The following is a 13033-nucleotide window of genomic DNA, read 5'->3' as shown; positions in this document are numbered from 1 at the left end:
TGAGCTTATGTGGCCCACTACTTCGCGGCTGAGCTGTTGTTGCTCCGAGACGTTTCCACTTCACAATAACAGCACTTACAGTTGACCGGGGCAGCTCTAACAGTGCTCTAGCACTTCTAGCAGGGCAGAAATTTGAAGAACTGACTTGTTGGAAAGGTGGCATCCTATGACGGTGCCATGTTGAAAGTCACTGAGCTCTTCATTACGGCCCATTCTTATGAAATCAAGTCAAGACCTCTTTTCCAGATGTGAGGCTTTATTGAAATCTATCTCCACATACCCTATTACACAGAATAAAAGAATAATATTAGAACTACAGAGAGAATGAAATGGCATTTCCAACTAATCTATAAGTAAGCGAATAACCATTTAACATTCCCCTTCATACCTTACTCAAGTGTCTGCTCACAGAATACAGAAACGAAACCAACTCTCCCTCCCTCCTTCCTTCCCTGCATATTCCGTTATATCCACTCCTCAGTGCCATCCCACAACCGAATCTTCTCCTTCATATTTCATCACACCCATTCCACTGCCACTGTTTGTCTCCAGAGATTGCATGGCTGTGTGCTTGATTACAGTCACGTGAAAAAGTAAGTACACCCCATGTAAAGTTTTGACTTTTTCAACATATTTCAACATACAGCTATTTGATCTTCATTTTCAACGATATTGATAGATAAAGGTGATATAATATAACAAATATCATGAAACATTTACATTTTGTAGTCCATTGTATAATTTAAATAAACATAAATGCAAATTTCGCATGTGGAAAAAGTAAGTACACCCCATTAAATGTTTTAAAAAATCTTTTTAACATATGTGGACATATCAATATTTGATCTTCATTTAAGCAGTATCTATAGATAAAGGTGATCTAATTGAACAAAAACAATGAAGAATTGACTTTGCAATAATTTATTCAACAAAAAATTAACAGAGATGCCATTTCCTTCTGTGGAAAAAGTAAGTACACCCTTGGCTCCAATAGTGGTATTGCCCCCTTTGGCAGAAACAACCTCATGTAGGCGTTTCTTATAACTGTCTACCAGTCTCTGAAATCGACTGGGAGAAATTTTTGCCCACTCCTCCATGCAGAATTCTTTCAGCTGTGCGATGTTTGAGGGGTTTCTTGCATCCACAGCTCGTTTCAAATCCCCCCACAACATCTCGATGGGATTTAGATCCGGGCTTTGACTTGGCCATTCCAGAACCCTCCATTTCTTTCTTTTCAGCCATTCCTTGGTGGATTTACTGGTATGTTTCGGGTCATTGTCATGATGCAAGGTCCACCTTCGGTTGAGCTTCAACTTTCCGACAGATGGCCTCACATTATCCTCAAGTACCCTCTGGTACAATGAAGAATTCATAGTGGATTCTATGATGGTGAGCTGCCCAGGCCCTGATGCAGCAAAGCGGCCCCAAACCATAATATTTCCACCACCATGCTTTACAGTTGGTATCAGGTTCTTGTGGTCAAATGCTGTCTTTGGTTTTTGCCAAACATGTCTTCTGGTACTGTAGCCAAATACCTCTACCTTTGACTCATATGTCCAGAGCACATTGTTCCAGAAGTGCTGGTCTTTGCCTCGGTGTTCATTGGCAAACTTTAGTCTTGCCCTGATGTTCTTTCTGGACAACAAAGGTTTCCTCCTGGCACACCTCCCATGTAGATCAAATTTGTGCAGCCTCTTTCTAATGGTAGACTCGTGCACTTTGACATCAACAGTGGCAAGAGCTACCTGTAGGTCCCGTGATGACATTCTGGGGTTCTTAGAGACTTCTTTCAGCATCTTGCGGTCTGCTCTCGGGCTGAACTTGCTGGGGCGGCCTGGCCTGAACAAGTTGGCAGTTGTTTGGAATCTTCTCCACTTGTAGATGATCTTCTGGACAGTTGAATGATTGATTTCAAATTGTTTGGAGATCTTTTTAAATCCCTTCCCAGACTCGTAGGCATCTATAACCTTCTTTCTGAAGGCCTCAGAGAGCTCTTTTGATCTCGGCATGGTGACGCCGCACACTTCAACAACAAAGAACAAACCAAACTAAATGTCTGAGGTTTAAATAAGACAGGTTCCTCCAAGATCCTCTCTAACGATGTTCTAATCATTTGCACCTGAGCTGGTGCACCTGATTCTAATTTTAGGTATTTGAAGTAGTGATAAATGTAGGGGTGTACCTACTTTTTCCACATGCGAAATTTGCATTTATGTTTATTAACTCAACTGGACGACCATCCAGTTGCGTTCATCACATACTGAACCCTCTGGCGTCCGTCGTCTGTCGTCGTGGTCGTCGTCTGTCGTCTGTCGTCCGTTAACTTTTCGACGTTAACACTCCAGCGTCCACAAATATCAACCGATTCTGATCAAACTTGACGTGCAGCATCCTTACCCCAAGTACCAGGTTGGTATTACATTTCAGCCCAATCCGTTGAAAAATGGCGGACTTAGGCGACCATTTTGTTTTTGGTCATGAAAACGACGTTAACACTCTAGCGTCCACAAATATTAACAGATTTTGATCAAACCTAGAATGTTTAACCCTTACCACACAAGGTAGGTTGCTATTGCATTCCAACCCGATCCGTCACAAAATGGCCGCCATAGGCCGCCATATTGGTTTCAGCTCCGAAACGACGTTGTTATATATTTTGTATTCATTTGACATATATAAATATCATGAAACATTTACTCCTACTCAATTCTATTTCTGCAATATTGTTGCAAAGCTCAAATATGCATCGTCACGTTTGCAGCCGTAGTTTCTGGCAGTCAGGTAACATTTTTCTCAATGATTAGCATGTATATGAAATGTCCATATACATTTTCCCTATAACTTTCATGACGAGGATTCCCTGCAAGTTCTTCTGACGTCACTTAAATATGCACTTGCGACGTTTTGTGGGCATGTTCACTGGGACAAGATGTGGGGGTGAGTGACTTTGAAAGCGAATTACACCCGTTTCCTTTTATCTACACAACTATATTTCTGCAACATTGTTGCAAAGTGTAACATTGTATCAATTGTAAAACAAGGATAAGTATAAGGATACAAGGACCTTAAAATTATTACATAAGGTTGTTGGCTTTTCATTTAAGTCAAATCTAGTACAGACAACTGACCTACTTTAACGTTGTCCAATGTCCAGTCAGTTCAGTTGAGTTCTGCTTCCCTGGAAACTCTAGTTTAAATTATACAATGGACTACAAAATGTAAATGTTTCATGATATTTGTTATATTATATCACCTTTATCTATCAATATTGTTGAAATGAAGATCAAATAGCTGTATGTTGAAATATGTTGAAAAAGTCAAAACTTTACATGGGGTGTACTTACTTTTTCGCGTGACTGTATATATAACTGTCAGCAATGGGTGTGGCTGAAACAGCCGAATCCACTAATTAGAAGGGGTGTCCTCATACTTTTGGCCATGTAGTGTATGTCATGCGTCCACCAATGGTGATTGAATATCCAAAGTTTCATTAAACAATGTTTTAAAATGTGCTTGTAATTGTATTTTTTGGTATTTGACCTGTTGACCCAACCCCAGGCTGGGCTACAAATGACACCGCTCTTGCACGTTCTTGCCATGTGGTGATCATAACTCCCAAGTTTGGTGAATTTCTACACAACCTTTAGGGAGGCGATGCGGTGACGGACAGACAGATAGATGGAGCCGATTGCAATATATCCGATTACGGAGCCAATTCCAATATATTTGATTGTGGAGTCGATTAGCCGTTTATTTTTTTCAAAAACTAATGTGAGGGGCAGGGAAAACGCTATGCAAAGTGATTACTTCTCCCGGAGGTAAAGGGAATAGGTTGGGGAGTGGGGGAAGGGTGTGGAGGGGGGGAGGGTGTGGGGTGGGGAGGGGAGGGTGTGGGGAGGGAAGGGTGTGGGGGGGGGAGGGGGAAGGGCGTGGGGGGGAGGGGCGTGGGGTGGGGGAGGGCAGGAGGGAACTGATAAATAAGGGAATCTTCTGCTTCACATATTTCCCCCTTGTTTCAGGATAACAATCTGCAGACTGTTGAAGAACTAATCAGTTTCCAGCATCTCCATCGACTCACCTCACTCAAGCTCTGGTATAATAATATATCCTACCTGCCAGTTCAGGTTTGTTTCTGTGCTTTTGTTTGTAGCTCACATACACGTACCTGCTTTACACATACCTCAAAACGCAGTGCTATGTATACACTGAACTTGTACGTTCTCATCACTAGTGGAAACAGAATATTTTGTCTTTACCTTGGCTGTTAATGTTGTTGTTAATTTTTATTATTTGCAGATCGGTATGCTCTCAGCGTTGGAGCAGCTCATCTTGACACGTAACCAGCTATGCTCAGTGCCTAATCAGCTCTTTCTATGTCGTCGACTTCGCCTGCTTGACCTCAGTCACAACCTTCTCACTCACCTCCCACAGGACATTGTAAAGCTTAGCAGCTTGCAGCACCTTGCGTTGAGTGGAAACAAGGTACGTTCAATTTCTCGTTGACTATAACCCCAACCCTCATTGCCGCATGCCCCTCCCCTAACTGTCCACTGTCGCTCTTCCACTTCTCGTAGCTTGAGGCCTTGCCCGAAGAGCTGTTCTCATGCCAGCGCCTGCGCGTACTCAATCTTGGACACAACGCCCTCCCCTACCTCTCCCCTCGTGTCGGTCAATTGCAATGCCTTTCTCAGCTTGAGCTGCGTGGAAACCCTTTGGGTGCTCTTCCAGCGACGCTCTCCAACTGCCCCTGCCTTCGCAGGGCAAACCTTGTAGTCGAGCCAGCTCTATACTGCAGTCTTCCAGCAACGATTCAAGAACAACTTGAAAGGCATACATAGAGACAGACTGAGATGGACAAAGAATGTATGAAAAAAAATCTGCTTGTTTTTATCCCTGAAGAGTATGCCGAAAGTATTTATCCACACAGTTGTTATGCCGAGTGTGGTTCAGAAACACAAGGGACGCATCAAGGATGAGCAATGGATGAAATCGACGGGTGCAGGTTTATACCTTGATGGGAATCCACCACGTATAGTTGAGATCGGGAGCACAGAAAGGATGGGTGAGGGGAGTGTGATGCTGAAGGGGAATTTTTGGGCTTCGGTGAAAAGCTAAGACATGCCGGGTATCATTGTGAGCGAAATGAGAGGGGTAAAGCTCTATTGGTCATTGGATTCATTTTCCGAGCACTGAATTTGTTTCGTGCATCGACAGAATTTGCTGTGCATTGTTACGGATGTAAAATGCTGGTGAAGTACTTTGTGTTATTTCTTGGGGATCACGTTACGGCTCTGGTCGTTGCATTGACCATGTCTTCTGCCTCTCTAGTCCTTTACTCGTACTTATTCTGATGCTTGTTCCCCACCTGCATCCCCCTCTCTCCAAGTTGTTTCGCGCTAATTCTGGTGCAAGCTTCTATCCCGAATTCAGCGATTTGGTTCAGAATATTTCAAAGCAGACGAATCTGGAATAGGCCAAAGCTAAATCAGGGCAAATTGGTTTGGGCCAAACCAGGTCATGCCAGTATCGTACCTTCAATAACTTGATATACCATATGACCTCAGGCGACCAATAATAAGACCGATTACTTTGGCCTTTTATTTTAATTCCTTTGAGCTCAGCCCCATCTTGAGATGGCTTTCCATGCTTTTGGGACCAGTCTGTCTGCGCACATGTTTCCATCGTGTTTGTAACAAACTTTTTTTCTTTTCTTTTTTACTTCCAACACGTCTTGTCACGTTGTAGACACTGTTACACTATGGTTTCCATCTTCTTCGACAAAAGGTGTTCAATAAGGTTTTTTTTTTAAATGTAATGAGTAGACAAGTTTTATGTTTCAAAAAAGGATGCAGAACGTTCGCAGAAAGAATATCTGTTCTAATGCAACTAATTTGAACGAAAGCAACTACTTATTTTTTTAACGAGGCATGAATCTGCAATTGTCTCGCCGACACTCAAGCTTAAAGCTACTATGATGTTATGATCAAATTCTTATACTGCAGGGCAATGACATGACGAGTCTGAGACTTGCATGTCGGTGGGCTGTTCAGCAATGCTAGCTTGGCTCACGCACATTCCGGTGGTCGAGCATCGTGGATTAAGTGCATTGCATGACGAGGCTGAGATGGTTCATTGTGGTGCAACCACTTTGCATTACTTGGTTGTTTTTTTGTTTGTTTGTTTTCTTCCTGTTAATTTTTTTTTTTTTAACCAACAAGTCATCTTCATAAAATGTAACTCGTGGCTGCTCTGCGGTTGATCTGTCAACTCAAATTTCATTGCGTTGGTTCTTTGCTAGACTTCCTTGGTTATACATTAAAGGCCAGCTATCTACTCAATGGCCGGTGTTTCGTTACCTTTCGCACACATCATCTGGTCTTCGTTACATCTCTACATAGAGTAAGTTGCTAAGGTGAGCCAATATTGGTGCGGTGTGATAAACCTCGTGCCCTTTTTCGGGGCTAATTAACGAATAATTTTTTTATAATTTTTTTTTTGATGCTTCATTATCATCAACAACTTTTATAACGAGAAATTGAAAATTTTAAAAGCTGTACAATAAACAATTGAAATTCTAATTTTTTGTGACACAATAACATATTTTCTTTTTCTCTCCCCCCATGTGTAATGCCACCTACGAGGTTTGAATGAAAGATAGATGGATGTTGAAACACACTGTATGCTGTATTCACTTTCTGGGGCATGGAAAAACACTTGTAACTTTCAGAGGCCTTTTTGCCTAACTGTCTTAAACTACTAATACTTCTAGGATTTTGCTATCATACCACAAACGAAATTGCTGGCATAATCATATTTGTAAAGAAAACGTACTGAATAACGAACATTGAGCAACTCAGTTGTCATGTAATCCAATTATGAACTAGATATCTGTCATCACCGAGTGTGAGCCTCCCCCAATGCGCACGATCCAATGATGTATATTTTTGGATCACCATGTGACCTTGGGAGGTGTATGCTGCATGTGTGAGAAGTGTTATGATTTATGGGAGCGAGACATGGGTAATGAACGTAGAGCAGCAACGAAGGTTGGAAAGGGTGGAAATGCGAATGGTTCGACGGATGTGCGGAGTATCGTTGAGAGAGAGGAAGACAAATGATGAATTGCGAAAGATGATGGGAATAGAGCCTGTGATTGATGCTGTGAAGAGGAACAGGTTGAGATGGTTTGGTCATGTGTTGAGGAAGGATGAAAGTGACTGGTTGAGAAGAGTGATGGAAATGAATGTAGAAGGAAGTAGAAGACGGGGAAGACCGAGAAAGACTTGGCTAAAGATGGTGGAAGAAGAAATGCGGGCAAGGGGGTTAACAAGGAGAGATGCAGAAAATAGGGCAAAATGGAGAAGATTGTCATGGGGACCGCAAGGCTAACCCCCGCTCTAGCAGGGAAAATGGCCTTTAAAATGCATGTTGTTGTTGTTGTATGTGACCTTGACTTCGACATTTAGGGATCGAATGTAAATTAACAAGATCGAAATTCTAACAGCGGCATAGCCGGGCTTGTTTGATACTTTCGTTGCAGAGGATAGTGTGACCTTGGTGGAGATTCTATTTTTACATGGACATATAGATATAGCATATCGTTGCGGTTTTCGGAAACCGCTAAGAAGTAATGGCAACTACCATACAGGTCCCTTAGACTAGTTATTTCATAGCAAAACATTATCTTAGTCCCTTCCCCTTATATGGATTAGCATGTCGTTATGCATTGGGAAGGGAAAGACAGGTCCTCCACTCATAAGGGGATAATTTGCCAGGCAATGCACGCAGACTCAAAGGCACACCATCCAAGCACCAGGTAAAAGTCCCTTGGAGAGGGTTTGTGGGGGCAGGGGAAGCGACACTCCACCAATCAGCAGCCTGGAGAACACCCTCAAACAGCCCCCACCTCTCCCCAGGGCGAGACAAAAAGGCCTTGCACACGTGATTCTTTCTCTTGTCCTGGACTTTGTTCTCCCTGCATGTGCACACATGATGCTCTCTGCTAGATTGAAAGGTTTGGGACTTTGTTCGCTCTGCATGTATTTTTCGCTTTCTGTGCATGTGCCCTGCTGGCCAATCTCTCTCTATTTGCTCCCTCTCTTGCTGCACGAGGCCACGACGGACACTCTTGCTGCGTGAGGCCACGTTGCATCCTTCTCGCTGCACAAGGCCACGACGTAGCCTTACTCTGCACGAGGACACGATGTATCCTTCTCGCTGTACAAGGCCACGACGTACTTACTCTGCACGAGACCATGACGTACTCTTACTCTGCATGAGATCATGACATATTCTTACTCTGAACGAGGCCACGACTTACTCTTACTCTGCATGAAGCCACGACTTACTCTTACTCTGCATGAGGCCACGGCGTACTCTTACTCTGCATGAGGCCACGACGTACTCTTACTCTGCACGAGGTCACGACGTACTCTTACTCTGCACGAGGCCACGACGTACTCTTACTCTGTGCACGAGACCACGACGTACTCTTACTCTGCACGAGACCACGACGTACTCTTACTCTGCACGAGGCCACTACGTACTGGTACTCTGCATGAGATCACGACGTGCTCTCTCTCCACATATACTGGCTCTTACCTGCTCAGGTTTGTGCTGGGGATCGCCTTTGCCTGCTCGTGTTTGTGCTGGGGATCACCTTTACCTGCTTGTGTTGGGGACTGCCATTTGCCGGCCTGGTACTCGTTGGTGAGGTCAAGACAAAGGTCGTCGTGAGGAGAAGCATCTGATAAAATCTTAACTATTTTGCTAACAGGATCCCAACGTTCGTTCCTCCTCTCCTCCCCCGTGAATGTGTGCTGGGCGCCTTTGTTGTTTATTCGTAGTGATCGTCATAAGGCGTAGAATAAGCTGAGGTTCTGCCTCTTGTCCCTTTTTATTTCCTATCGATAAGTTGCACTGTAAATACTTGTAAATAAATCGAATCGTTAAATGTTTCCTTTCCTTCTGTTCGTGAATATCTTTTCTTTCATTGGTCCTGCATCATTGCTCGCACCCAGAGTAGCGATCGGCCGTAACAAAATTAGTATCAGCCCGGCGGGTACCAACAGTTGCTTGGCCATCTAAATTGCCATCCAGGAACAAAATAAAGTGGTACACTGCCGGAGGGTACGTTCCCCGATTGAAACCATCACGTGGTACAGGTAAGCGGTGTTAGACGATTGGACCCTGCTATCATGCGACGGACCAATTGGCTTTCGTAGTTGCTGGTTCGCAACCTGCCGAAGTAAGAAGTTATTTGTGCGCGGCAGCCTCAGGTCCGGTAAGTTTGGGAGGGAATTGAGGCTAACCCCCTTGTAGTAGACCAGAACCCGGGCCGTAACAATATTACATAGCTTATACATATAACATATACATATTATGTATAGCATATACATTGGGGTGGTCCACAATTATTATTTTTTTTGAAATGTCACGTTCTCACCCTCCAGAACTGTTCCAATACCTAAAAAAAACACTGCTGGTTAAATAAAAATGAAATTGAATAATATTTATGAGTAGCTCATGGTCATCAAAGTTCCCCCATATGGTCTTACACTAACGTCTTACAATACCATGGACACTGAAACAGTTTCTGATTGGCGCATACTTTTACAGGAATTTTAAATTGAGTTTTGAATACCCTGCATGCCTTGTTGATGTTTTATGAAGGAAAATATGTTTTGAGGGGTCGATGCAGTATGCATTGTACTAGGCTGGCCGGAGCATGTGTGTTAATTGAACAATGACTGGGCACCGAACTGCTATTTCTTGCTTGTCGCCACTACATACTTGAAATTGTGATTGGAGCAGTGTTTGTGAGCTGCATGGGGCCCTCCTCTGGACCAGAGATCTTAATCTTCAAACGATTCCAGGCTCGCTGGGAATTTCTGGATCAGGATAACTTTGATAATGCAACCACAGATGAATTGGTTAGTGAATCCCTTTCTGACATCAAGGATGATGTTCTGCTTTTCGTTGGGAGTCAGCTTGCTGAAATCCAGCCAAGAGATGATTATCGGGAATTATTGGAACTGTGTGTAATCTTTCTGGGTGGAGTTCATGCAAAAGGAGTCCGGTTCATGGCCCCAGGACCCATGCACCATGCCCGTTGGATGTCAAAGGTCATCTATAGCCTGAAGGTTTGGATGTTCAGAAGTCAGTTCAAACTCACCAGCAAAGAGCAGAAAGGACTGAGAGACATTGCCATCTTCACCATCCATATTTACATCAGAGCATAGATGACAGCTCCTCTTGCGGCTTCTGCCCCAAACAGTGATTTGCTTCTTCTAAAATCTCTGGTGCAGTACAAAGATGTAAACCAAGCAATTTCGAAGGCAGCAACCATGAAACTAGCAGGCCATCTGTGGTACTTATCAGAGGACCTGATTGGTCTTGCATTTGTTTGACAAGAATGTGCCTGCAGCAGTGAAACAACAAATGATCCTCGCACTGGAGAATGAAGGACAAGAAGATCCTCCGAAGCGCATCCAAGTTGATCTGGGAAATATTCAGGAAAGTGGTTTGGAAGACTTTGTTACACAGAAATCCCGCATGCTTTTTGAAAAGATGGACCTTCCTGACAGTTTTCTGGAAGCAGACCCAGAGACTTGGGAAGACCAAGACGATTTTAAAGCAGCATGTGAGACTGTGAAGGCCATGAAAGTGGTAAATGACCATGCGGAACGAGGAGTTGCACTAATTCAGGAGTTTAGTGGACTGCTGACACATGCTGAAGATCAACTTCAGTTCCTGCTGCAGGTTGTGCAGGAACACAGGAAAACATTCCCTGACAGCAACAAGAAGACCATAACTGGAAAAGACTGAATAACCAGCTGGTAGATGTGTTTAGAATGTGTATGTACTGTATGTGTAATTTGTGTATTGCGTTATATACCAATTTCACCTGTATAGTGTATAGACTATACACTATATACTGAAATTTCAAGTTAGTTGAGCTACCTCTAAATATTAAAATAGATCCCTAAAACCTCACATACAGTGTTTTTATGACCAAAGGAACAATTATGGATGGTGAGAATATTAAAAAGTTGTTACGATTTTTTCTCATATTATTCTGGACCACCCAAATATACATATTACGTATAGCATCTACAAAATCATCCATCCACAACTTTTTGAGATATCCTGCTGTATATCGTTTTTGGTGCCATCTCCCAATAGTGAAAACTCACTTTTAAAATTCTACTAGCTGGATCCGGATCCGGATCTTCACCAAAACTGAATCGATTCTTCCTTGTCACACACACATGTCCACCAAGTTTCGTCCAAATCCGTCCACAACTTTTTGAGATATCCTGCTATATGTTGGTTTTAGCCCTATCACTCAATGGTGAAGAATCACTTTTTAAAAATTAAATAATTCTCATATCCGAATCCATATTCAGATCTTCACCAAAATCAAATCGATTAGTCCTTGTCTCACACCCAACCGGTCCACCAAGTGTCGTTAAAATCCGTGCACAACTTTTTGAGATAGCCTGCTATGTATCGTTTTTGGCTCTATCTCCCAATGGTGAAGAATCACTTTAAAATTCTAGTAGCCGGATCCGAATCCGGGTCTGTGAAACACCAGGCTGAGGGTTTATAGTAACATTGGGAATGGAACCCTTGGCAAGCTCAAAAGGCAGGTTTGCTACCTCTGAGCTTACCTGCAAGACCAGTTGTAGAAATATGTCCCAGAATGAACAATAATTAATTGGTACTTTTGCGCCCTTGAATTGCGCCCTTGAAAACCTTGAATTGCGTGCACTTTTGCGCCCTTACCACCTTACTCACTTGTCTTCTTTTGTCTCCCACCTCCGAGGATCTGGCTTTGGGGCAGAGAGAGAGGAGAGAGAGGTGCTGGCTCCGCAGTTGTGGGCCTGTACTTCCGCTGCTTGCTGCCTGGATCGATACACCATATGGACATGACAATTACATCTAGCATGAATGAAACGGGGTCAGTGTGCCCAGATATAGTACTCATAGATAAATACAAGATTGACATTGCTTGGTGAAGTAAGTACATCAGTACCTGATGATTTTCATCAAAATCATTCAGGAAGAGCTACAGTAACTTAGTCAAGATTGGGAATCTCAATGCAAAATGAGAAAACTTGGAATGAGAGAAAATCAATGTCATACCATTAATATTTGGAACAACTGGAATGATATAATATCTCGCGATATAATGCGATGTGTAGACCACCGAACATGATCACAAAGTCTTTGGGTGTTCTGTACCTATCCCTGTACCTGAAAAAATAAAGTTTTAAAAGTTCAAATGAACTTTTTCCAATAGCAGTTCCAACTGCAGTATCATAAAAACGTGTTCCTCCCCGACCTCCTGGTCCCGGTATAACCTCCGAACCCCGAGAGGAACCACGGCAGAAAAATATGTTATTCCGTGTCAAAATCAATATTGAAACCACACCAATGGTTATCCACAAACAAAGAATATTGTTGCGGTTTTTAGAACCCTCCACTTTGTAAATATTTGTAATATTCCCTTATAAATAATCCCCTGTAAATACTCCCATTTTTGGTGTAAAGGTCAAAGGTCGCACCCTAGTTAGGCCACGAGCAACACGTAGCACACCATAGGCTTCTTCTTTAGTTATTTCATTAGTATGTGTTTCAGGTAAGGATCTGTTCCCAATAGTTGAATCTGCGTTGCATTAATCAAATAACCTAGGCCCTTTCAATTACCCCCAATCTCTCTCTCTCTCTCCAAAGTGCCAGTAGCACCTTCAACGGGGCTTGTCCTTCCCAATGCTGCCACATAATCTTATTGCCGTCGTCGCTGCCTTAGCGCTCGCTCCAAACTCCATTGAACATGCGGTCGGCTCGAGGAAAGAAGGGGCGGAGCCATGGGAAGAGGTGTGGCCTTGCCCACGAGCCGTCGAGGGTGGAGCCAGTGAGCCCTCGCTGACCAACCAGGGCTGAGGTGAGCTCGTTAATGGGCGTACCCTTAAGAAGGCGGCTTGATTTTGGAAGCGCGTGATGTAAGCGCAAGCGCAAAGCCCTCTCG

General features: G+C 43.3%; 1 protein-coding gene across 6 annotated transcripts in view; it reads left to right on the top strand.

Annotated features, from left to right (window-relative positions):
- LOC137435586 (volume-regulated anion channel subunit LRRC8A) overlaps positions 1-6338 on the top strand; it is a 47657-nt gene extending 41319 nt beyond the window's left edge. For all 6 annotated transcript variants that reach the window (XM_078784171.1, XM_078784174.1, XM_078784170.1 and 3 more), the window contains 3 exons: positions 4020-4124; positions 4297-4482; positions 4575-6338. In XM_078784171.1, coding sequence (XP_078640297.1) covers positions 4020-4124; positions 4297-4482; positions 4575-4838 — 555 coding nt within the window. In that variant the 3' untranslated portion in view covers positions 4839-6338. The remainder of the gene's footprint in view (positions 1-4019; positions 4125-4296; positions 4483-4574) is intronic.
- The last annotated feature ends 6695 nt before the right edge of the window (positions 6339-13033 follow it).

The sequence above is a fragment of the Myxine glutinosa genome, chromosome 9 (assembly GCF_964187855.1).
Source record: "Myxine glutinosa chromosome 9, kmMyxGlut1.1, whole genome shotgun sequence".
NCBI lineage: Eukaryota > Metazoa > Chordata > Myxini > Myxiniformes > Myxinidae > Myxine > Myxine glutinosa.
This window is presented reverse-complemented; position numbering and strand designations above follow the sequence as displayed.